This window comes from Micrasema longulum, unplaced genomic scaffold, assembly GCF_059751315.1.
Source record: "Micrasema longulum isolate JH-2025_06_02 unplaced genomic scaffold, ASM5975131v1 h1tg001914l, whole genome shotgun sequence".
Lineage (NCBI taxonomy): Eukaryota > Metazoa > Arthropoda > Insecta > Trichoptera > Brachycentridae > Micrasema > Micrasema longulum.
This window is the reverse complement of record NW_028279088.1, coordinates 66,075-93,739: the sequence shown is the minus strand read 5'-3', so window position 1 is coordinate 93,739 and position 27,665 is coordinate 66,075. Positions and strand designations below refer to the sequence as shown.

The following is a 27,665-nucleotide window of genomic DNA, read 5'->3' as shown; positions in this document are numbered from 1 at the left end:
AAAAATGATCAAGATACGCTGCGATTGGTGTGGCAGTGCAGTGCCCTATGTAATGATGATGATGATTCTATGCAATATTTAATTCAATTTGACTTAAAATTGAAGTAAATATTTTCAGTAAAACAATTTATTTTGTTATGACATGCTACTGAACTGTGTAGTATATATTATTATACACTTATTATAGTGTAGCATAATATAATATTAAGGTGTATATAAACGAGCTATTACCCAGATACATACGTGTGTGTATAATTGATAGCCATTACGAGTTACAAGTAACAACGCGACAATGTAAAGAGACGAGTTCTTAGTAGCAAACTTCTAAGCGTAACAAAAAACCTTGTCAAAGAATATGAACTCAACACTGCTGATGACCCAGATTGAAAGTCAGAACTCAGAACTAGACACGGGCACGCGAATATTCTGTGAATGAACTCTAAATTGGTCACTAATGTAACATCGAGATGTACGGAATATCGTAATAGGATCTTATACTGGACAAGGCACATAATATATATCTAATATATATATATGTGTATCCTCGATAGACTCTGGACCGATTTACGTGCGGTTTTCAGCGAAATGTAGATCTTTGCCAGGAGTATATTTATAGCTCTTAAATATTTTAATATTATTTTTTTATGGTTCACAAACAATAAATACGAAATTGGTATAAGAATCACAATATGTTATGTTTAGATATTGTTTATATGTAAACACAACATGCGCAAATAAGTCAAAATAAGTTTATATATAGGCTACCGCAACCGTCACACGTCGAGCTCTCTATTTCATGTGCCAGCAGTTCGTACAAACTATGCCCAGAACTCTCCACTTATACGTTATGCTCGTGAATATAATTTGAACTTTCCCCTTATTGATCCCTTTAATTGTACCAAATTAACATTTAAAATGCGTATTTTAAAACACATTTTTTTATCTTATACCTAGTTTCTATAATATAATGTGACGTCACAGGATAAGTAATTATTACAAAATTAGAAAATAAAAAAAAATCATAGCGATTATAGTACGATAACGATACGTAAAAATAATATACCGGTAGGCTTCGGAACAAAATGGTTTCTTTGTTTCCGTTTCCGGGGCGAAAAATAAACTCAATTAAATATCCAAATATAAATGTCGCCTTGTAATCTTTTAATTAAAATGGAATAGACCTATTTTTTCGCAATTTTTTATTATTACTTAAATTTTTATCAGGTCAAAATATGCAGTATAAAGCAGATAATGATAATAATTGACAAATAATCCGAGGAAGTCGGTAGAAATGGCGTAACTATATACATCTACGGTAAGGCCACGATAGCAAGAATTAATGGAAGACGAATATTTATATCATCAATGTGTCAGTGAAGTAGAAAAATGCAACCTTGCTAAACAAGGTTCAGTAAACCGTAAACACAAGCATATAAACTTATAGATTAAGAAAAAATAAAAATCTAATTTACTGTCTAAATGCGGAAGTACATTGATACTGAATACTGATCACTTTATCGATACATATTCAATTACTTACTGGGTACTTTTTTAAAACTGTACGACGCGCTTATGAAGTTAAAAACCAAAAACAAAAATTCGAAAAGTGTTTAAATAATATTTTATGGTCGATGTAAAAACAGAGGAAAATTAATTAACAATACTGAATAAAAAAAATCGTTAGACAAAAAACACTATAGATAATGAATTAGTTTAAATTTTAATTCATTTTAAACGTGAAATTATTTCATTAATATTATGTAATGTAAAAAAAATCGCATAATTTAAGTAGATATATTATACTTATATAGGTAAGAGTATATCGTAAAACGAATGTTTTTTTTAGTGAATTAGGAACTTCAGCCCTACGGGAAATTGGATACAAATTATGTTTTCTTGCGCGCGGTAAAAATCAGAGCATTAAATTGAATTGAAAAGTTTTTGAGAGGTGAAAAGGCCATTAAAAAACGAAGAATCGCAAAGTTTCTTGTAAATGTACGAGCAAAATAATTTAATAAAAACTAACTACTTTGAACGACGTCACTGGTTCATATGAATAAATCAATGATAAGAGAGCTGTGAAAGATCTACGGTTTACTCACCGTGAACGGGCCAATGGACAGAACTGACCGAGAATGAGCGAAAGAGAACCTCTGATGACACATGCGTAGTAATTTCAGAAATACAAAACTTTAAAAAATCATGACGCTGATCTAAATAATCGCTTTATCTAAAAAAAAATATTTTTTTTTTTGGCTTAGTTTAATAGTCTATTAACAAATAAAAAAAATAAAAAAACCACTGAACTTCCTCTTTTTCTTTTTAAACTGAGGTAATGGTATATCGATGATGGATGCGTATTTTAGAAAAAATGTTTTAGGGCCTGTTGCACCAAAAAGGTTAAAAAAAGTTTTCAGTTAAACAGTTATAACATTTTCGTTAGTGGACATAATGGGTTGCATAAAAAGGTAAAATACCTACAATCCGTTTTACCCATTTTGGCTAACACTCATTAATGATTCAATTTTGAACTATTTTTAAATGAACTTATTTAAATTATTTTATTATAAATTGAAAATGGTTATTCTTGCATTTTTTTAAGTATATTGTCTATGTTAGTTTAATACCATGTATGAGCCAAAAAATAAAAAATAGACGAGCCATATTGATTGGTATATTTGAATTGACTAATTGACTGCTTGCATTCAATTAAATTCAGTATCGCAATGAGTCATATCTACTAAAGAAGCAAAGTGATACCGCGCATATACCTTAATCCAATACAGCGGATGAAACATACCCAATTTGCATAGCGTTAATACCTCAAATATGCCATACGTAACTGCCAGTTTAAGTGCTACAATTAACTCAATACAGTAAAAATAGATTTTCTAATAAATTAACAACAAAATACACTGGATTTAATTTTTTTTTTCTCCAAATTGCAAGGTTTTTTCTCCCTCCTGAACATTTTGGCAAATGGTTCATCCGTGGTATTGAACTTATATAGACGGTATGCATTCTCCTCAAATGCAGCCGTGGTATAATAAATAAATAAATAAATAAACTTTTTGTGGTGCAACTGGCCCTGGGGAGAAAATGATTTATAAAAGTAGTAGATATTATACAAACACGAATCATTTATATGTAAACTAATACGGGCTATGTATAGCGTGTGAGCTCGCCAATATATGACAGTAAAAATTTTATTGTCTTTGAATTTCCTAGAGTTTTAACCATCGAAAAAAAAAAGAAAATTGCAAATCAAATCAACAGACAATGGAAATTTGATGTGTATTATTTTAATAGAAAAATACATAGAGAAATAAGCATTTTTATTTTTTGTAATAAAAACAGTCTAGTAAATTCGAATAAATAAAAATACGCTTTATATTAACAATATTAATTAAAATGCAAAAATAACATTGAATACTTGAAAAATAAATATTATTGAGTGTTACAAACATAATTTAAAAAACGGATAGCGATTAAAAGTAAAAACTATATTTAGTTTAATTCTTATAGCGATAAATACATAAACATTATAAAACAGGAGTTATACAAATACAAAAATAATATTGTAACTAGGCGGCTACCTACACGGTTAAATTTCGAAACACCACGCAATTTCTTATCTCGGCTACGCTATGTAAAATGAAAAAAAATATTTAAATTAATAATTTCATCACGTCATGAAGTCGCCCCTGGGTAGCGCCTGCTAACGTCAATCAACAAAAACATCCTCGTTTCAATTACAATATTTCGGCTACGCCATGAATCTCTTTTTTTAAATAATTTCTCACGTCACAAAGTCGCCCCTGGGTAGCGCCTGCTAACGTCAATCAACAAAAACATCCTCGTTTTAATTACAATATTTCGGCTACGCCATGAATCTCTTTTTTTATATAATTTCTCACGTCACAAAGTCGCCCCTGGGTAGCGCCTGCTAACGTCAATCAACAAAAACATCCTCGTTTTTATAACAGTATTTCGGCTACGCCATGAATTTCTTATAAAAAATGTCAAAACGTCACAAAGCCACTCTCTGTGTGTCGCTACTGACATCATTTACAAAAACATAATTATTTGTGCTTTTTTCAGGTACGCAACATTTTTTTTAAATACACCTACCTAACCCATAAAATACTATTAGTAATTAAACCAAGGTGTGCTTTAAAGTTCCGTATGGCCAAATAATATTATTTATTATTAAAATATTATTGACATGTAGTTCAAGCATTGCTGCATTCACGTTGCTTTACTTCTGAGAGCTCAACTGCTATGTTTTTCTATGGTTATGTTAATGTCATCTGTCATGTATTGGCGAGCTCACAGGCTATACTTACGCCACTAATACAAGTCAAGTGTATCCATAATATCCCTAGATTATTATTTTGTATTGTGTTTTATCCCTTGTAAAATTTTTCGTTTGTGCGTTACGTCACGAGTCACGAGCGATTGTATCAAAGAATCTCTAAAATAAATTCCACGATCCATTAAAAAAAAAATTGGTTCACTAGAGGTAATCGGATTATTCGAGAATTTTCACGCGCGTTTAGTAAATTAGATGCCAAGATTTCAGATTTCCAGAACAAGAACACTGTGTGACGTCACCTCCCCCTCCCCCGCGGCGGGCAGCGCCAGAGCGTATGTCGCAATTCGGATAGTTCCATAACTCGACCGATGCATGTGATCTAATAAAGTTCGGAGAGCAAATTCCTCGAATGACCGACGCAACGTGCGGAGATTAGGGATGTAACATCGCCTGATAAAACATCGATATTTGAAGTATCAACATCGACGAAAAAAAATCGATGATGCGATTGATCGACTTAAATAATAGATGAACGTTTAAAAAAGTTTTTTAACCCCTAGACTGCTAAATAACAATATATCGTTGTTGTTAATCCGGGCAATAAAAGTCTAACCAGATTGGCAAAGGCATAGGTTTAGGGGAGTTCTTCCGATCTCACTACGCCGTGCAGCGTACTTTTCAATGATACACTCTCATTTGGTATACTTGTTGTGCATCTGGGGATTTGCCACAAAAAAGTATGTATCAGAAATACAAAATAGAGATATAAGAAATATAAACGGAATACCAATGGAAACGCATGTCAAAGATATTTACAAACTTACTGACACTCTCCCATTTTCGGACATACCGTATTATGAGATTGCAAAAACAGCGCTTCAAGGTGTAAATAAAGACTCACTCACTAATATTGGCTATACCTTCAATCGTGACGTTCACCAGTATAATACGCGACAGAGTCACACCAGTAAAATATTCACGTACCTGGATCACGCACGACAAGGTATGGTCTAAGGTCTCTGCTGTACCTTGCTTGTAGTGAGTACAACAGGCTACCGGAGTCCTATAGAACGCCATAAAATGACTATATTCATTTAAAAAATTACTATTTGAGGAGGTACGTGGAAGGTGAAATTCAGTCTTAAGTTCTTCTTTTTTTTCGGATATTTCTTTCTTACTATGTGTAAATGTTTAAAATGAATTTTTATTATGACTTGTTTTAATTTCTTTGTATTATATACTTGCTTGCTATCTAATTTCAGTTTTATGTACATATTCTAACTTGTTACTATATAATTATTATTACCATATCTTTATGTAAATATTATTCAGTCCCAAAATGAATTTGTTGTAACTCCTGGGAGTACAACAAAAAAAATTGTATGATTTAATAAAAAAGAAGTAAAAAATTATTGCTGACGTCATTATCCCCTAAAAGGTAAATACATTTAGGAACTTGCTGTAGCACTTTCCCGTCAGTAGTATAAAACCTTTTTTGAACAATAAATGATTACATCAATTGATTTGATTTTGCTAGTTACTGTTTTTGAAAGAAGTGGAACTTTTCATTTAAATCCACCTCGTGAAGTGTATACCGCGCATGCACACAACAACAGCCATTGCAAAAAAAAAACATATTTACAAATAAATCAAAATAACGATAAGGACAATTGTAGTTTTTACATAATATTGAATACAATGTCAAAAAAGCACTGGTTAGGGCGTATCACTCTATTTGTAAAGAAAATATTGAATTAAACACATAAAAGCAAAAATATTTAAATAATAAATAATTAAATAACGAATAATGATGATGATGAGTCATTAGAAAAATAAAACAGAATTAAAATTTTTGTATTAAAAAATATTGTTATGTGTGGTCTGTATTGTTGTATGGCTGTGAGACTTGGACTCTGAAAGTGAACACTATGAATAGGCTGGAGGCTTTTGAGATGTGGTTGCATCGCAGAATGCTTAAGATATCTTGGACAGACCTAATAACAAACTCAGAAGTCTTAAGTCGAGCTAGAACGAACAGGAATCTATCCACCAAAAAGGAATGTTGATCATTAACGTTAAAATACAATCTTTTTTATGAACCAAAAATGAGTATCCTCCAATTTTTGGTAGCATATGTATAATCGTTGAATGCAGCCCTGGTATAAATAATCAAACTTAGTAACTATGTGTTCGATTCGCGTTACTACTTTTAAAAATAATTTACTGTATAGGGAAAGTCTGTTATATGTCAAAGTGTAAAATCTTTTATATTTTCTCCTTAGTGTGTAACATGTTCTATTACTATAGTGAACAACTTTGAGCTGGATACCTACTAATTTTAACTGGTACTACTATTAATACTCATTTGTATAATTTCTGTTGTTTTTTGTTTCCTAATAAAAATAAAATAAAATAGATGACTCACCACTTTGAGGCGACTCCTGAGGACTCCCAGTTTTCCGAAGCGCACGTGGAACGGAGAGCAGGTGAAGGATCCATCGGGCTGCTCCACGACCACCACGTCTATAGCCCCCGTGAGGGTGGCCGCGTTGATCTCATTGTAAAACTCCCTGAAGTTGGCGAACACCTTTCCCAGATAGTTCATAGAATACATGGCTGCGCGGGTGTTTGTTCACTAGTTAATCACGAGGTACGGTCACTGTCTGTCTGCTTACTCGACGTCCATTATCGGCCGTCTACCGGGCTTCCGTGAGCGACGCCGGCGGGCGACTCCAGCTTGCAGCCTGCAAACACGAAATACCAAACATGCGTCAGTCACGCGTCGCTCTGCAGATAAACACGAAGAGCAATAAGTAATAATTAATAATACAATCAATATTGTATGTTGTAGGTAATTCAATGAAAATAGCGGGCTTGGGACGCGATACTGCTGTCGAGTGTCGATACGTAAGTGAATTTGGAGCACTGAATGATGATAATACGGCGACAACAAAGACACCCAAAACCGCAAGTCATATTTGTTCATATAAACAACCGCATATATTATAAAAACAAAGTAAATGAATTAATACAGTTATTGAACAAATATACAGATCCAAAGCTAATTATTGATAACGGATTGACAATAACACGACCAGATCTAATTTGTATTGAACTAAAATAAAAAAACATTCCGCACAAATTAGGGTATTATTTGCAAGCCCGACAAACCCGGCAAAATCCATATTTCTTTATTTTGAGCAAATCACAAAAACTGATAAAATTTATTTATTTTTTATTTACATACATAAGTTTAGTGTACATTATTTGAGACATAAGTCCCAACTTCATGGGACTAAAGGTCCTGTGTTGAGATGTGACTAGGAATTAGTTTTTTTTTAAGCCAATCAAGAAACAATACGGAAATAATAAACTTAATTTTGGAGATGGCCAACTTTGCAATACTCAAGAATAGGTTGCCATGTTTGCAACAAACCTAATAATTTGAAAGTCAGACTCTCACAAATAAAGCCGTATTTTGCACTGACAATGTTATAATTATTTTAAACAATAATACTATATTCTGAATAAGTATCAATTCATATCTAACTTTTTGAAGATTTTGGATTTTGCCGCGATTGAAAAAGACCCCTCAAATGAAGCGTGATGAAAAATAAATAATATGATAATATTCGTTAATTTTAGCAGACAATAAAGACGGGACGATTTCACGAAGCTAAATTTTGCTCAATGTGGACTAAATGAACTAATACGAAAAATGTATCGATTTGGTGTTTATTTTGTAGAACTCCACATTTAAACTTATAATATAATAAACCAAACACTGATTTAAGTCTACTGAACACTTTATTTTATTTTTTAAAATATAAAAACGAAAATTTCGTGACAATTTTTTCGCCTTGTTAGGGCTTTTTCAAACGAATAATTGTCACGAAATTTTTATTTTTATATTTGTAAAAAAAAAATAAAGTGTTTAGTAGACTCAAATCAGTGTTTGATTTCTTATATTATAAGTTTTGATACAAAAAAAATAATATGACATTTCTTGCAGTACAGAGGGAAAACATTTTTGATGATGTAATATGTAAAGTAAAGTGATCACTTGCAAATACCTAGGCTTCCATATTCTCTTCTTAAAAATATTTTCCGTCTCTGTTGCAATAAATGTCAATCGTTATACCTCCTTGGGAGGTGAAATCCAGCCTTGCCTACAAACATTTGGACATACTAAAATCATTGTTAACTCGACATATTGTTGATATAGTTTACGATCCCATGTGTCGATTGAGTTTTATTTAACATGTTAAAGGAAATAAAAATATTATTTTGATGATACTGGCGTGAATAAAAGAATTCTTCACCGACTGGGATTACATTGGTTGGACATGATCGACAAAGAAACAAAGCAAGCAAACATCTTCATAACTAAATCACATATCACAACAAAATGTAAACCAAAAAACTTGATCAGATTTTTACACAACTAAAATAAATAAATTAAAACGCTTTCAATAATAAAGGTAATATAAGTTATGAAGACGATGCAACCATAGTGACAACGTTTTGAATATTGATGTTTTTTGTAAATATTCTGATGCAAGTATCAATTAAATTCCTTAGTTTTAAGTTATATTATTTTCTTTTCTTTGACCTAGGAGCGCTTTCGCCTAGGATGCATCTTTAGTAATGGTTAATCTTTTACAACATTATAAACTGATTTATTTATTAACGGCCTAAGCCAACTTGTACGTAAACTCGCGGAAGGATTACAAAACTTTTTAAAAGCCTCGAAATTATTTTTTGAAGCCATTAGATCTGAACATCCGACAGGACTTATAGCAGTGCCACGGATAGTAGCGAGACGCTCCATTCGGTAATCATAGAGAGGGAGAGAGGGACAAGTCCACAGGATGTGTTCAGAAGATTGGTTAAGATATCCGCAGCAGCACGAAGGGAAATCAACAATATTGAAAACAAATAAAAAAAATAATTTTGGTCGTACAAATAAATGGAAGTGACGATTTGAAACAAAAAATCAATCGTCAAATAAAAATTGGCATGAGAAACAAATGAGTTGTGACTCGTGACTCACATGCAAAATAAAAATACTTATGTAGGTATAAGAGAGTAAACAAACATTTTACTAGTGTTGGAATGAATAAATTTGATCAAGGAGAGTCAATATTTTAGTCAAGTCAGACCTTGGATGGCATTTATCTTGTGAGTAATAAGTCTGTATAAAGTATAGACTATCAAAGAGAGCGCAACAAAAAAGTTATATGGAGAAAATGAATATTTATTGTTAAAGTTAGCAAGAACGCTTAGAGGGTGGGATTGATTGGCGTGGGTCCACTTTCCCGCCTAGAATTTGGCACATGTCACGAACACTCCGATTTACCGAAATCACTTCCTCAATACACAAAAGTAGCGAGGAACAAGGTATTATTAGAGCGACGGACAGTGACTATACAATTTTGTATATACCGCAAACGGTAAAACCAAAAATATCCACTATGAGCAATGACGGTCGCGAATGCGGTAATACTGCCGGCATTGAGAGTTCTATATTAGGCAGTTATATAACTTATTTTATTAGGACGTGGAAAAATTAATAGCGCAAATATACAAGTCAGTTCCAAGCAAAACTCCCGAGGGAAAATTAGGACATTTAGACTTTCTCGCTACCAGAGGCGGATCCTTAGTATGTGCAGTGCACTGTCAAGTAAAAATATGTGTAAATAAATTAGTAATTGTATTGGCAGTAAAAATATGTTACACAAAGAAACGGGGATTCGTTGCGACTCATACAACACAATAATATTCAATACTACCGCCAAAAGATCGAGCGAGATCAACTCTAGCGGCCGCAGGCTCTACGGCATGGGATGCTCTCCCAGCAGAAAGCGCGAAACCGTGAGGGTGAAGTGATGTTTCGGAAGAAACTCAAAACCCCCCTGTTCTCTAAATAACTTGAATAAATCCGTAGCAAATTGTTTTGCTTAAATTACAAATTAAAAGTTAAAATTAAATTTATTTCTTTATATAATCACTTTGCAAAGCGCCCCTGAGGTAGTATATTACGAAAATGGCGCTATATAAGTTATCCATAATAATTGCGGACGATTTTCTCATCTTGTCTAGGTACCTATGCACAATCGTCACCGCGCATATTCTGTTTTGCACAATCCTTTACCCTGAATTTGTATGCAAAATACCGTATATGCTAAAACCCTGATTTGAGCGAGATAGACTACGATTCATACCGGTGAATCGTGCGTTAAAGGGAGAAGACAACGCACACACTCAGGGCATTGCCAACACATGCGCAGATTTGAAGTTTAAAGTTCGTTTGTTGTCACTTTGAACATGCGTAATGACATGATATTACTACGAATTTAGTTACGTAAAAAAATTTAGGCGAATTTAGCACTCCTGCAGGCTTATTCTGTCACAATTTCGTATCGTATCGTAAGTTCGTTCGATCGTCATATATCCATCTTACTCTAACCCAATCAGAGACGTATTTCGCTCTCGTTCCCTCCAATACGATACGAATGAATTTACAAAACGAATTGGGTACAGAATAAGGCCCCTGGTTCCGATGCGCGTGCTGTCATACGATCGCTCGATTACCATGTCAGACATATCATAGTGTGATAATATTATTAAACTTAATATACAATATACACGTTGACAAAATGTAAAGAAATGCACTGTCAAAGTTCTTTGTCAGGAGCCGCCGCGCCGGTGCTTGCTACTCCATTTTCCAAATTATATTTCACACCCACAAAGGTATCATTTTTCACGAAGTTACATGAAAGTCAGCGTCTTGATAAATTAACGCCAACATTGATGTCTCTTTACTCAAAATGTAGAAATTACTACTAAATTTCTAAATTATACCCTTCCCTACCTACACCCAGTTGTCGCGATTTGAACCGGTGTTAGATCATCGGATGTAATTACAGTTATTAAGAATTATGTACGATATTATTGAATGATACGCGATTGGGATAAGAATAATTTACAATTTAGAGATTAAACGTCAAGTACCTATTAGATCGGAGGCTGTCGGCGTGAAATAGAAAACGATTTATCTTGAATTCATCTTTTATAGCATTTTGACAGCGCCCTGTGTTATCGACCTTCATATAGTGCGATGTTCAGGCACGCCACATAGTTAAAACTTCGCGAAAAGTTTCAGTTACATCGGGGGTTACATCGAGCCATGTTCACAAATACGTCATAGTCTTTTCCATAATTAGTAAATCATAAACCCGCGAGTTAACTTTACAGTTATAACTAAAACAGACACACGTTTTAAATCGAAACAATGTTGGACCTTATTCGACTGTTTGATTAATAATTAAAAACTTACATATTATCTTTCTATATCGGTAGTTTATAAAACACCGTACATATTCTTAATCTCAATATCGTGGAATTTAATCACAAACGCATGTTTTTATTGTTTAAAATATTTTATAATAAAGTAAATAAATGTTAAGTATTACTTCATTTAAATTATTTATTGACAATTCTTGATGGAATTCCATTGTAATGATGTAATAACTTATATTTACATATAAGTTATAGATAATATATAGTTTTATATAATTTATCCTTACACTGTATAATATTCACCAGCCTGAAGATGCCCATTAGAGGGTGAAAGCGCTAATTGGTCAAAATAAATAAGTGGAAGTGTACCAAGTATTTTTTAAATTAATAACTTACAGGTAAATATAAGTTATTACATCGTTAAGTATTACGATAGTTATAATTGATTTATTTTTGGAAAAAAAAATATTTGGCTTCTCATAATTTACACAAATATTTTAATTTTGGGGGCCATTTTCAACGAGTTATAAATAACTCACTGTTAGAAAATGATAATCAAGTTGGGATAGAGTGGGGTTCGAACCTCGGAACTCTTATCCGTGAGTCCGCGACAGTAGCACAATCCGGTTATATAAAATATTTTGACATTTATACTCTTTCGACCTCGACACGTAATAAAAATACGACATAATAAGATAATAAATTATATTTTTTAATATAATATGACATAAATATTAAAGATAAAATATATTATTTAAAGATAAAATAAATTTATTTTTAATATCTGATAAATGCGGGTTCAAGTATAAAAATATTTTTTGAAGTTTCAAAACTGTTATTTGGATGACGTATATAACAATGATTATGTTTGGGATAAAGTTATAAACTAATATACATAGGTATTTATTAGATTGTTTCTAATCAGAAAAAATACTAACTATTTACATAAAATATTTTTTAAATACCTTTATGTGAAATGATTTATTTCATAAATAGTGATTTCAGCATTTAATTCATGAAATCTTAATAAATTCGTCATGATCGTAGAACAATGACGCATTTAATATTCTACAATTTTACAATTTGATAAGTACAAAAGGAAATCATTTGATACTTGGGTTGGTTATATATGTACATATATTTTCAAAACTAGAATATAAAGCCGTTATACCCTCAGAATAATACATACATATATTTTCAAAACTAGAATATAAAGCCGTTATACCCTCAGAGTAATAATGCGTCAACTTATAGAGAAGCCCTATTACTATGTTTCATTGAACGCAAGCGATGTTGGTTAGCTACAAATTGGCGACCATTTTGTTATGTCTGACAACATACGCATAACAGTTCTTTCGGATGCTTTTGTCGCTGTTCTTGGCTTTGTTTGTAAATAACTTGGATATTTACGTTATAATAAATAAAAATCGAATATGGTGAATTGAAGTATGTTTGGTTGCAGCAGTAGGAGCGTCAAAGGTGTTAAAAGAGTCAGCTTTCACAGGTAATTGATTTCGAATATTTTCCCATGATGTACATTGATTTTTGGCATTTATTGTCCCGACACGTGTATTATGTTGCTTAAAAACTTTCCTTATATCAACATATTTACTTCAAATACTATTTTTTCTCAACTTAGGGGATAAATTTGTAAGTTAAAGTATGTTTACTGTTGATAATGACAGTGGATTACGGGCAATATGTCGGGGCCGCACTAGACATCCATATAAAGCTCGAGTCTTTATCGAGTAGAGGTCGATTCAAATTTTACTCGAAAATAGCAACGTTAACCTTGAAATCGCATCTTAAATGACGTGTCCAAATTTCAGGCCTCTACGACTCGCCGTTTCGAAAATGTGACGGACAAACAAACAAACTCAACACAAGACTTAGGTTCCATGGAATTGGGATTTATTTCTCAATAAATGTAACATAAGTATATTGTGAATAAAATGAATAAATAAATAAACACACATATGTATATTCAGTTAGCGAATTATAGAAAAATAAATTGGAATAACCCTGCAAAAATAAATACACGGGTACACATTTAAAAGTATTTACAATGCAAATTAATATGCATTTGGCAATTCTCGACCTGAGTACGGCCCATTGTTTTGCTGCGAACTGTAGCTAACTTAATACCCAATAGTCATAAAATGGTTTTCTTACGTTCGGGCTCCTCTATAGCTTGACGCATTATTACTGTGAGCTTATACCTATAGACTTTTCAAGATCAAATATAAAAGAAAGTCAACGTCGCATTTTTCGCACATCCGTCGTTGTTCTACGATCATGACAAATTGATAAAATACGACATTCTTGCGCTTTGTGAACTACGCATATTTGGGAGTAAACAAAAACAAAACTTAGTGATCATATTAAAATTTGTTTACCATAAATACAACAAATTAGCGCTATAATAGCTATCAACAAACCTTATAAATAAACAATATTTATTTGTGCTCGTTTGCTAAATGAATATTTTATTGGAGTTAATCAATAATTGTAAAAATAAACAGTTTACTTTAAAAATGAACAAGAGGAAACGAGTGAAAAAATATAGGTAGGTATTTTATATTTCAATACAATTTTTAACAAAATCTTTAGAACTTATACTACTACTACCATCACGCCATTTTCCCGTAGAGGTAAGCAGAGAGAATAGACCACCACACACGTCTATCCTGGCATACAATCCTAGCCTCTTCCACATTCATACATCTTGTCATACATGCCCTTCGGTTCTGTCTGCTTTTGACATGACCAGCCTTAAGATTTTGGTTTATCTGATCATGCCACGTCTTCCTTGGTCGTCCTCGTCTCACGTTGCCGTTCATTTTCGCCATACATACTTGTTTTACCATTTTTCTACGAATATTCGTTCTACGTGACCAAACCATCTCAGAGACCCTTTCTTAATCTTATCAATTATACTTGACTCAGATCTACACTCTCGCCTGATTTCATCATTCGTAACCCTGTCATACGTTGATTTCCCACACATTCGTCTAAGAGATCGCATTTCAACCGCGTTCACTCGGCTTTCATCCTTCCTTTGCCTTTAGAACTTAATGACATAAAACGTACTTTCTCTCTAAACGTCTTAATCTAATAAACAATAATTACGCTCCATTAGAGATGAGAGGTAAGAGCTGCAGCGTTTTATAATATTGTCTATATTTTACAAATAATTATAACTATTCAGAAAGCAAGTAAGAGAGTGCTGTACTATTGTTTACTAAGCTAATATAATATAATAGTTATATGACTACATATTTTAACCGTTATAGGTACATAAATAAAAAGAGCATAAACAATTTTTATCGAAGGATTAGACCATAGTGATTTTTCACAAAAATGGCGCTATATAAATAAGCAAAATTTTATTATTTTAGGATTTCATATCCGTGACACAACACAACTAAATTCCTAAATTATACATGAGAACAATTCATCAGTTTTTCATAACATACAATTTTACATAATTTTACAAAACAAACGAGAACACGTAATGCAGTTTACAAAAAAGATCGGTTCAGTCAATGATTTGTATTCATTTGGAAAGCTGACATTATGCGCTTCAAGCTGGGAATGACTGTTGTCAAGCCGAAGCAACACATCAAATATACATACACTTGATTGAACAGGTTGAACAAAAACTACAGCGGCATAAAGCGTGACAAAGCCGTGATACTTTAGTGAATATTCGTGGAAAACGATAAAGACACAAATTCGTTAATCACAGAAGATAGTCCCGCAGATCATGACACAAGTCTTAACTCCTGACACGCTGACTCCCATTCCCTAACAACAATGAGACGGATTGCGGTCCCCTGAACAGTTGAACAGGAGGTTAGAGGTTCGAACCCCGGCCCGCATTGAAGGAAACGTAAACTTGGTTATTTACTAATAGGTATTCCTGTATAGTTGGACTTTGGGATTTTGGAGATATTTACGATAACCACACAAAGAAATCAAATGTATATCAGCGTCTTTTAGACCCTCGCGCTATACCACTGAGCTGTGGCAGAAAAAAACAAATATTCCGCATTCTGAGTTCTAATTATAGAATTACAGTCCACTCCAATTACATCCGCGGTGTGAGGACTAGTAGAGTTCTTCTGCGAAGACTGATAACAGTTCGAAGATATATAGACTGGTTCAGAAATGGGGAATCGTAATGCGGTTGACGTAAAGCGGTTTATGATGAAATTAATCATACTTATAGTCCAAAAGTAACACCAAATACATGCAAAGCAATTTAAAATGCTGAGATAAATTTTGTTAATCGAACTATATTTTTTGCGGGTAAATGAACGATTCGGATTGGCATACATTCAAGATTTTAACCCCATATCGTTATTTAAAAAAAAAATATATATATTTTGTCTTTAAACAGTACAAACATAATAAATGAATGTCCTAATATTAACTTATATCTAATTATTATTAAAACATATACTAATTATAAACATTTTTCAAACGATATACGTACACTTAAAAAGAAAACTAATAGAAAGCTAACACGAAAATTTATCTGCTAAACACATGTTTTTTAATTGACATTTAAATGAAATAATATTTTTTTGCTCCCTTATTCGGTTTTAAAAAAGATATAAGGCATTTTGACGTTTTCTACTGGATTTCAAAATAATTCTTCATAGTATTAATATTAATTAATAGTCATCAGAGTGGGATACGAAAAACAAACCTTTAAAACAAAACAATTTTTACTTAAATTTAAACAGGTCAACTTATTTGATTAAAATTATTTATTGACAATTCTTGGTGGAATTCCATTGTGATGATGTAATAATTTGTATTTACATATGATTTATTAATTTAAAAATACTTGGTACACTTCCACTTATTTATTTGACCAATTAGCGCTTTCACCCTCTAATGGGCATCATCGACTGGTGAATACTATACAGTGTAAGGATAATTTATATGAAACTACATATTATCTTAAGTTTTTAAACGTACCTACACTTAAGACAATATTTAGTTTTATATAAATTGTCCCTGGAGATGCCCATTAGAGGGTAAAAGCGCTAATTGATCAAATAAATAAGTGGAAGTGTACCAAGTATTTTTTAATTAATAACTTATATGTAAATATAAGTTATTACACCAGGTCAACTTATAACTATACTTTATTATTTGCCAAAGCATTATTTTAATGAAAAGGCAATAAAATGAAAATACTAAGAGCCGAATGTCAAAAACGGCCGAGTAAGATTTCGTAAGTGGCCTTGGTGCGAAATTCGCGATCCATTTTGATACTAAATATCGCAGTAATTTATTAAGCTAATTTAACTAAAACAGAAATGGGTCACAACAAAATATCTGTAGGTTTAACACAATTTATTGTGAATTCAAAACCCAGCTACGCAAATGTTTTTATACAATTAAATACGCGTGTTTCAGTGACAGTTACTAAACGTCAAATAAATAACCTCGTTTTTTTTAAAAAATAGCCACATCATTTTATAAACTGCCCGTTGATTTGTACAATCTTATACTTATTGATTTTGTACAAAAAAAAAACTATTTATATGAAATATAATTATAAAATCTGTATAACCCCGATTATACAGATTTTCACTTGATAATTAGCTTACTATTGTAAAAAAATGGCAATGTGTTTATGACTTTTTCATCAAATCATTTACTAAATAGAAAATCGCTACATATAATTACTGCATTACGGTAACATAAATATCATTAATGAAAATCTCAATACATTGTGGTGTTTTTGTAGTAATTAGTGATAAACACATAAATACAATGTGAATAATAATACCACAGATAAACCACCTCATAAACAAAGAAAAAAAACATCAACAAATGTTTTATTATTCATCTTAATCAATATTTTTATTTTCCTCAAACTTATACGTTTTAAAGTATGTGGACTGCATTAAAAATTATTTAACAGATAAATTTATTAACATATTAAAAATTTCATATTGACAAAAATTATGTTCCTAATCCCAATGACGCATGACGTATACTTAAAAAGAAACGTCACAAGCAAGTAGTAGTTGGTATTTCAATTCCACTACGAATGATATTTGTTCGGGACTATAAATATTTTGTTACATGTGTACATTCTTATTATTAGTGGTGGGGGTCAGTGCTATGCAAGCTCCTGACGTCACTGCGACATGTGCAGATGTATACCGTGAATAGTTCTCGCCCTCCGAGCCCGGGTGTATAAAGAGCTTGGCACTGTGGAAAGCGAGAGATTACATTTTGCTAAATAATATCCCCTTCCAAGCCCAGATCCATTAAGTATAGGGCTATTAGGTAGGGGGCGAGCTCTTTAACATCCTCAGGTTTAACCAGTGGTCCCCCGATGATGAGGCTCTTTTTATGATGTAAAGCATCACATTCACCTACATCTAGAAGTTTCGGAAAGGTTCATTCTAGCAAGGTGTTTATTCTCTGCAGTGCCCTGTAAGGGCTCTACATATGTACATGCATCGATCGATATGCAGAGTATCAATACTTAAATTATTACAATAATAATTGCTACATACAATACCTTAGACGGACATATACAATTATAATTGTATTTTACATAGCATATCTATTGTGCATAAATAGATAACTATTCGATTTTAGCTTAATCATAACTCATATCACTACAAAACATTGTGTAAATATTGTGCCTTTACTTTCATCATAATAATATTATTATTTTTAATCAGAATTAACATGACCAAATGCACAAAAATATCATCAAATAAGTTATTACTACTGTAAACAATAAAAAGACAACTGATATATGATTCGCATGGTGTTATCTATATTAACAAATAATAAATACAAAGTTTAGCTTTGAGTGAATAGAATGTTGTGAAATAGTGCTTTCATAGCAAATTAAGCTGTACATACCAGTGGAAAACATTAATCCAATAAATCTTTGTAAACAAAAACAGTTCTCCGTACATCATGTTATGTGCGTAAACAAAAACATGCGGGATTTATTTTCTCTTAGTGCGACGTGCCTATATCCGATTGTGATAAAATTTGTGCATCACAAAATTCACATACGAGTACTTGATATACAAGTACCTACTCATAATTTTCAAATAAAATTACAACGTTTTCAAAGTATTGCCACAACATTAGAATGTACATTTGACTTTTGCAACTTGCTAAATTAGTCAATCAGGTTTTTTTTTTAAATAAACCCAACTAGGATTGAAAAATAAATTTAATAATTATCTCACCAGGAATCCAACCCGCAGTTGACGTGCGTGAGGTAAACTTCTAGCTATTACAGACCGCTATAAAAAATGTTTCTTAGATGTCCATATGTGGCATTACGCGCAGATACAGTAAAACTTAAAATTATTCGGATCAATGAGTGCCAAACGTTATCAAATAAAAACATGTCCAGCAAAGTTAGTTATTTTGACGAAGAAACCCGCCGGCCGTCAGCGCCCTTTTTTACTAGTTATTTCAACATGTCATGTCCTTTATTTTTTTCTTTTCTGGTAACGATCCTAATATTTGGCAATCCGGAGGACTAGAGTTCGGATAAACAGAGTTCTACTGAATTAACAAATAAAAGAAATATGTTATTTTTTATATTTTCTCATTGCTTTTAATTATGTGTATTTATTATAATAAATTTGTACATTTTAAGTGCAATATGCGTATACTGTTTTTTAAGATTTGAGACTTTATTATACAAATCGGCTTACGAATTAGACGTGTATGTAATTCAGCAAGGCTTTTTCGTTATTACTTTTTAGGTATATGATAAAAAAATATATATTCTCACGTGTGGTAAGTCGGTAGGTGTGTCTCTCGTTATCAAGTACGTCAGCTGTGTCCTTCGTCGAGTGAGATACGTATTATATTTATATTTACCAGGAACATGAATATTTCACCGCATTATTCCGACGACATTGTATTTACTAGTGGCGATGCAAAACATGTTTTCGAGCAAATCAGCCGTTACAAGGCCGGCCGATGAAAAAATAAACGATAACAGAGAAAATAAGCGTAGTAATGTTGATTTGCTTACTACATCTCACTATCGGCCAAGGTTAATTTAGTTAGAATATTATACGATGGGCTGGAATAAAGCGCAGCGGAATGAACGTGAGTAATAGGCGAGGGACGAAAATTACTGTCGCCGTGTCCCATCTTTGTGATGCCAAACTAGCGGGACACGAAATATACCCCAATAGAACTGCTAATTCTTTGTTGGCCTCTGTATAAACTCTACATTTAAGTAGTTTTAACTCTGCAATAACGTCTATATAATATTGTAACACGACATTCTTGAAGTGATAACTAAAATTTTGTACTTTGTCATAGAAAAAACGAATAAAACAAAGACATCACACATAGAATTAAGAATAGTCTAGAAACCGCATACGAGCATCAAGCAGAAGATGACTAAACTACAAATAAATGAGTAGTTTTACGTTTTGACCTATTAGTTTCTTTGTAGACGTCGCTCAGTACGCAACTCCTGATTCTATCTGCCGAATCTATCCCTAAATACAATCGACAATAAACAAATACTTTCATTTGTCGTTATCTATCTGAAAAAAATACATTTTATTTCACAAAATCTAAAAACACTGAACGTTAAAATCACGACCCGTCAAATGCGATTTTTGGGACTGTTATGGCGGTTGAAATATCGGTTTTTCTTTATAGATAGTCAAAGATAACTTTGTTGACTTCCTATTGCAACCGGGGCCCTGAGCGTCAAATAGAACACGTACAGTGATACTCATGCTCACTCAAAATCAGAAGACAGAATTATTGATATAGTAAGAAAATCTTCCTAAAATCGAAAAAATATTTTATTTTATTAATTATATCGGAAATAAATTATGAAAGTAACATCACATGACTCATAATGAATTTCTAAATAATAACAAAAACAAAACAGAACAGAAGAAAGAAAAACAAAAACAGTTATTACGGCTACGAAATTTATATATTTTTTAAACTTCAGAATTCACACACACCAGCAGTTGCGCGTAGCGAAAACAGTTTGAGTCACATTTATTCAGTAAAAATAGTTATCCATGTGTTCCCCCAGGATAGAAATGCGGTATGACCCCCGCGGCCCCCACCCACCCTTGGCCCCGTGATTCACGTTTCCGGAAAAGCGAGTAATGGAAATTATACCAAAGTTCATCTATTAATAAAGACTTGAAAATTTACTTCCTGACGAGACAAGAAAGTTAAATTTTGTACATAACTAGATGATTTTAATCTTCACCAACAAGCTACAAAAAGTGGCTTGGTGGGATTTTAGTTTTAGTAAAAATATAACAAGTGACATTTTTTTAAATTGTAAAAATGTATAATTATGCTATTAAATCAAATAAAAAAACAAATAATAAAATATATTGCGCTGTAAACGAAGATTAATTTTTGATATGAGCAAGATAATGGACACCCGGTGAATGAATTTATATATTGTTATTTTTTTTTTACAATATTATCTTACCCTGCATTAAATTAATGATAAACAATGGAGTATTAAATTTTTCATTTTGGTTTGTATGTTAAAATTGAAATATTTAATAGTACAATATTACCATTTAATCAATAGGAAGTATTTTACGTTCTTTACTGTTCCATAAAGAATTCAAAAAATATTTTTACATCAGGGTATAATTTTAAAAGAAATGTAAACAATTCCATAAAACTACATTTTCAATAATATCCTGGTAAGGCATTAAACGGCCGTCACGCGAAGTGAAAAACATATATTTTAACCGGGTTGTGGTCCTGTGGTATTATTGTGGACTCCCAACCAAAGGTCGGAGGTTCAAATCCGACCCTTTAAAAAATAAACATTTATATATATATAAGTAAAACATAAAAAACTAACACTAAAGCAATAGATATGACAATATTGTACAGTATACAATGAGGCTGACTAATCGTCACTCGATTTCTGTTGGCAAAATTTTCTTCCGAAACGAAATAAATAAAACCAAAGAAGAAAATAATAAATAAGTATCCACCCACCCTAATTTTACCGGACTGATTGGATAGGCGCGATACGTGTGAAACAGGCCCGTACATGACAAACACGATCGATCATTTTTGACTATTAATATTATAGATAGATGATAGCGACGCTGAGACAAGAAAACAGTGTAATTGAGGATCGTTTTTTCAAAAGACTATATTCGCCCCATATATACCTAAACACGCTAAAAACCGCCTTAAAATATATTTAAATCTTTTATGTAAAATATTGTGCTTTGAAAAAAACGATAATTTATCGTGTATTGATCCCTAATTTAATTAATTTATATTGGGTGCTAATTAAATATAAAAGAAAATTATGAACTCACAATAAGATTACCTTCAGGTTTATTTGTAAGGTGTAATTTTTTAAAACAAAGATTGTTCACGCGATTTGACGCAAATCACAAAAAACCGTCTCCTGAAAAATTACATTTCAGGCGAATGTCGTGCTTTGAGAAAACGGTCCTCAATTGTGTAGTGGCCTACGCTGTAGACTACCACCGTAAATGTACATAGTTCGATGACCACGTGCCCTTTAAGCGAGCGCAGATTTTTCATTATTTCCCTCTAGAGTTTGAAAATAACACTGTCGTGAGGCGATGAAGCAAACGGGAAATAATTTTGAATATATGTACGAATGAAAATTTGCACTCAAATGACATAGACAAGAAAGATGAGTCGGCGGAAACATACGATGCCAAGTTGTAATTTTGAACTTTGCACATAGTTGGCGAAGGAAGTATGACGATGTCATCCATAGAAGATGTATATATTGTGTACATTTCCACAAACTGCATAAGAAAGATTATTTATTATGTGGACGTTATTCGGATTTTGTTCACCTCTAAGAATTGTGATTGTGTTATCAACGAGTAAACATAGGCAATGACTCATTTGTTTTTAATATCCATAAAAGTAAAACCAATTAAAATATGCCTACATAAAATACAACGTTATATACATCGGCAAAAAATAATTACTAAGAAAATGGTGGTATTAAAATGTACTAGTAATTACGAATTTCCGCAGTAATGACGGGAATATTACATGTTACGTTAATCTTGTTTACTCTGTTCCTAATTTATTGACGGCTGATGTTCCCAACAACAACAACAACAACAAACCATCACGCCGTTTCCCCGTAGGGATAGGCAGAGAGGATAGAACGCCATAACACTCTATCTTGGCATACAGACCTCGCTTCCTCTACATTCATACATCTTCTTATGCACGCACGCCGATTATTCCTACTTTTGACATGTCCATCTTCAAGTATTTGTTGGACTTGATCGTGCCATGTCTTTCTCGGTCTTCTTCGTTTTCTGCATCCATCAACATTTGCATCGTAGATCCTTTTAGTCGTTCTTTCGCTGTCCATTCGCTCTACATGTCCAAACCAACGCAGCACCCCTTTCTTAATTCTGTCAATAATGCATGTCTCAGCCTTACACACTTCACGGATCTCGACATTTGTGCACCTATCATACATCGTTTTACCACACATTCGCCTGAGGGATCGCATTTCGACAGCATTCAACCTACTTTCATCATTATTTTTCCAATTCCATACTTCGCTCCCATACATTAGAGTTGGAACTAGAACTCCGTTGTGAACTGCTAGTTTAGCCTCCTGCGATAAACGTTATGTTCCCAGATTTCGTATTTGAAATAACCTCTATCAAAATAATTATTTTTGTCCCTAAGAATTTCATATTCCTCAATCGCAATTACTTTCCCAATTTCCTGACCACTGTATACAAAAATGAGTTACACATAATATTAGACCGTCAGTATAATTACGGCCGAGTTCAATATTTTGTAATCCTTTCTTTGGATGAAAAAAATAATTATATATACCACGCGAGTTTAGTTATTACAGTGACGTTACAATAAGTCTCCCGATTCGCTGACCACTAGATACAAAAATGAGTTACATATAATATTAGACCCGCAGTATAATTATGGCCGAGATCAATATTTTGTAATGCTTCTTTGGATGAAAATTATAGTTGCAACTTTTTCGTTGATTGAATTATCAAATATATTTAAAACATAACGCCCTGCCTGATTATTTTACTGGAAAAAATAATTTGAATTACTTAATACCTGAAACACGTACGAATTTTGCAGAATTTTCTTTTTCTTTTGTGGCCCTATAATATCCCGGATGAACATATAAAAACTTCAAAACATAAGCCACCTTTAGGAGAAATATTCCAATTTGGATTTTGTCTAGGAGAAGAAGCCATGGCAGAAGACTGTTCGGAGACATTGCATAATTGCAACAAGCTACAAAAAGTGGCTTGGTGGGATTTTAGTTTTAGTAAAAATATAACAAGTGAATTTTTTTTTAAATTGTAAAAATGTATAATTATGCTATTAAATAAAATAAAAAATGGTTATTTAAGATATAATTTTTGTTTTTGTATTTTTTCATGTGTATATATCTCAATTCAACACAGTACTTTCGGTATTATGATCAAGTCGGGGATACGTTTATATGTTATGCTAATAATATATGTGTATAAATATGTATGTTACAACAGTACTGTACTGAACGTTCCATTTTTCATAAAAGAAATTACATTGCGAAATAATAATATATAATTATTATCACACAATCTAAAAGTTATAAAAAATCTGTGTAAATTTTTTATGGTTCCAAAAAACAAATAATTATCAAATAATATCTCTTCAATATCCCAGGTAAATCTTTTTTGATAAACATCGAAATATCGTAACAAAATCGTTTTTCTTTTTACTTACAAATCCATTTAGAGAAAAACAAGACACACAATATACCTATGAGTTTTAGTTGCCAAAGCCGATTCAATTAAAACTTAAACCCCCAGACGGAGCTTTGTGAAGATTGCCAAGTCTTCTATTTCTGAGTCCCCAAGGGTACCTTCTAGTAACAGCTGGCCCACACCTTGGTGTCACGCGGGAAATAATAATCAATGCAAATAGAGAAATTAAGAGGGAAGAGTATGGCTGAAAACTATACACTATGTGCTGAAGAGTGGCGGCAGGAGATGTTAAGATTTGACCGATTGAACTATGGATATCAACAGTTGTCCTAAAAATATCGATTAGTATTTTTCCGTTCTTCCTTTTTGCACTACAACAGGCCAAGAGACCCGATTATTAATATTAGTTAAGATACACCTAGGCTTAAGAAAAATCACATTTAAATTGTGACCGAGAATTGAACCCGGAATCTTAGTGCGTAAGGCAAGCGTCCTAACCATTAGATACACCGCGGGGTCCGCTTATGTTAAAGTACAATTACGAAATAAAGTAAGTACATTAACTGCTTGGAAGTAAATTTTGTATTCGTTTGTTGGGTGTTTATTGCATTTTTTTTAAATATTCAATCGAATCAAGATGACTTCACTTTTTGTACTTATTATTTACCTGAATATTTAAATTTTAGTGGCATTTTCTAATACCACCTAACGATATTGTTTACTACCCAATTGCGTAAAAATAGTAGGTGTATCAATTTCCTCTTATATTAAGAAAAAATATTTTTTCTCAAAATCGAATCATTTTTTGTGGAATGATTCTAATGACTTTAATCGTACCGTGAAATAACGCTTTAAGAAACATTTAGAACATAATTACCTTTATTGTAAAAACATCGATTTACACACTCCTTTGTTGCATGCTTTTTTTAATCGATTTTTGTTTTTTAAATTTGTTACCGTTATCGCTTATCGCTTATCGTTATTTACACAGAAATACAAGTCAATTTTCCTTGTTTTTATAAGTAGAAAAAAAGAAAACAAATTAATATTCAATAAATGTTATTAAATATTTGTATTTAACCACTTACCGACTTTTCTCTGTCTACCGGTTTCGAGACGTACCCGTCTCTTCATCAGGACACCAATTAAACCAACATGCATACGTCTCGAAACCGGTAGACATAGAAAAGTCGGTAAGTGGTTATATACAAATATTTAATAACATTTATTAAAATGTTTGACCACAAAGTTATTGCTTTAAATAATAATAAATTAATATGCATTCCTCTAATTGATTTTTCCGTGATTTTCAACAACTTGATCGAACAAATAATTTGCTACATAACACTAAGTTATTGAGTTACTGCTATAAAAATATAAATATATTTTGCCTGCACTTTATTAAATTTTCCCACGTTTTTCAGGAAGAACATAACATCGGTGTAAATTAATTTGTCTGTGTTTTTTCAAAAGCACTTTTGCTCTTTCGAATGAAAAGATCTAAAAGGCTACGTTGTTGATATTGCTGACATACTCGTATCAAGTATTCAAAACATTTACACCGCTTTTTCGTGAAAATTGGAATATAATGGGTGGATAAAGCATGCTCTCTAATTACAGTGGTGCAGCATAATATATACGTACACTAGCGGACCCGAGAGACGTTGTCCTGCCCGAACGTTGGCTTACCTGCTATTAGCTTGGAAAAAGACTTTGTATTGATAAGTAGGTACCTAGGTACTTGTTTGTGATTAAATTCCAAAACTTAAAATTGTTGATATTCAAATATTGAATTTAAGTAGGTACCTAGGTACTTGTTTATGGTTGAATTCCAAAACATAAAATAATTCATTTTCAAATATATAATTATTCTTGCCAATGTCAAACTCGGCTCTTCTCACCAACATGAGTCTACTTTATACATGAATGCGATTTTTCAAATGTATTGAATGTCAGTTAATATTATTTTAGTATTACCAAAAATCCAGAAAAAAATAATAAATGGGAAAAAATTATAAGAAATGTAAGGAAATAATCTGATTGGTATCACAAAAAACAACATCCTTCCACTTTTTTTGTGTTTTCATCCTTGTCGAATGCAACCCTGGTAGGTCAATGAAAAAAGATTTATGCTTTTAACTTTGTTTTTACAGATTCGATTAAAAAAAATATATATACGAACACGCGCAGCGCAAAGATCTACATTTCGCTGAAAACCGCGCGTAAATCAGTTAAGCCGTTTAGGAGAAGTTCAGTGACATCACACGTACAGAGGAATTATATATATATAAAGATATCTGGCAACGAGTGCGGGAGCAGTCCACAGTTCCCTACAGTTGGCAGTGAGACCTAATCCATTTCAAGTGCAGGGGCGATCGTTACTAGAGCACAATACTACTTCATTACTACGTAGATACTGTCAGTGTAATAATACACCCGTCGTTAGTCTGGTTCTCTGTACTCTACTGATAATAATTATCACAATAATACAATTTGCCAACTTACAGCGTGCATAATAATTACATTAACACAAGTGTCTACAATACGAGCTATAGCATAGCCATATATTGAATAATATAAATTATTTATAATCTTTTGGCACAACTTATTAAAATTCGGTATGATCGAGTACCCCCGCCGCGCCGCCACCGTTGGTGTTCAAATATGAATGAAAATGGTCCTAAAACTTATATTATTAATATTGATTTGAATGATTTATTCATTATGATTATAAATTATGATTTAAAATCGGGTTGTGGTCCTATGGCTAGTGTCTCGGACTCACGGACCAAAGGTCTGTGGTTCGAATCCCACTCTACCCCAACTTGATTCCATTTTCTAATAGTGAGTTATTTACAACTCGTTGAAAATGGTCCTCAAAATTGAATTTTTGGGTAAATCCACAGATATAATTATCTATTTAGTGGGTAAATCTTATAAGAACGCAAATATTTCTTTTTATAAAAAAAAAAGATAATAAAATAAAATAAGCGTACGAAAATGTTTGAGTTTGTCCAAATGCTTGCAGACTGGCTGGATTTCCTCCCTAGGGAGTTATTCATATTTTAATTTATTTCAACAGAGATGGAAAACATTGTTGAGAAGGGAATATGGAACTCTAGGCATTTACAGGGCTTATGACCTGTCATTTGCTGGTTTAAGTAGTCCCTTCTCAACAATGTTTTCCCTCTCTGTTGAAATAAATTTAAGCGTACAAATATTTAATAATGTTTAAAAACCTTGAATAATGTACGCATTTATAAAATCGTATT

At 32.4% G+C, this 27,665-nt stretch overlaps 1 protein-coding gene across 2 annotated transcripts in view; it reads right to left on the bottom strand.

The window, feature by feature from the left end:
* Lpin (phosphatidate phosphatase LPIN) overlaps positions 1–27,665 on the bottom strand; it is a 72,505-nt gene that overhangs the window by 21,436 nt on the left and 23,404 nt on the right. For both annotated transcript variants that reach the window (XM_088238533.1, XM_088238532.1), the window contains exon 2: positions 6,741–7,059. In XM_088238533.1, the coding sequence (XP_088094659.1) occupies positions 6,741–6,929 (189 nt within the window). In that variant the 5' untranslated portion in view covers positions 6,930–7,059. The remainder of the gene's footprint in view (positions 1–6,740; positions 7,060–27,665) is intronic.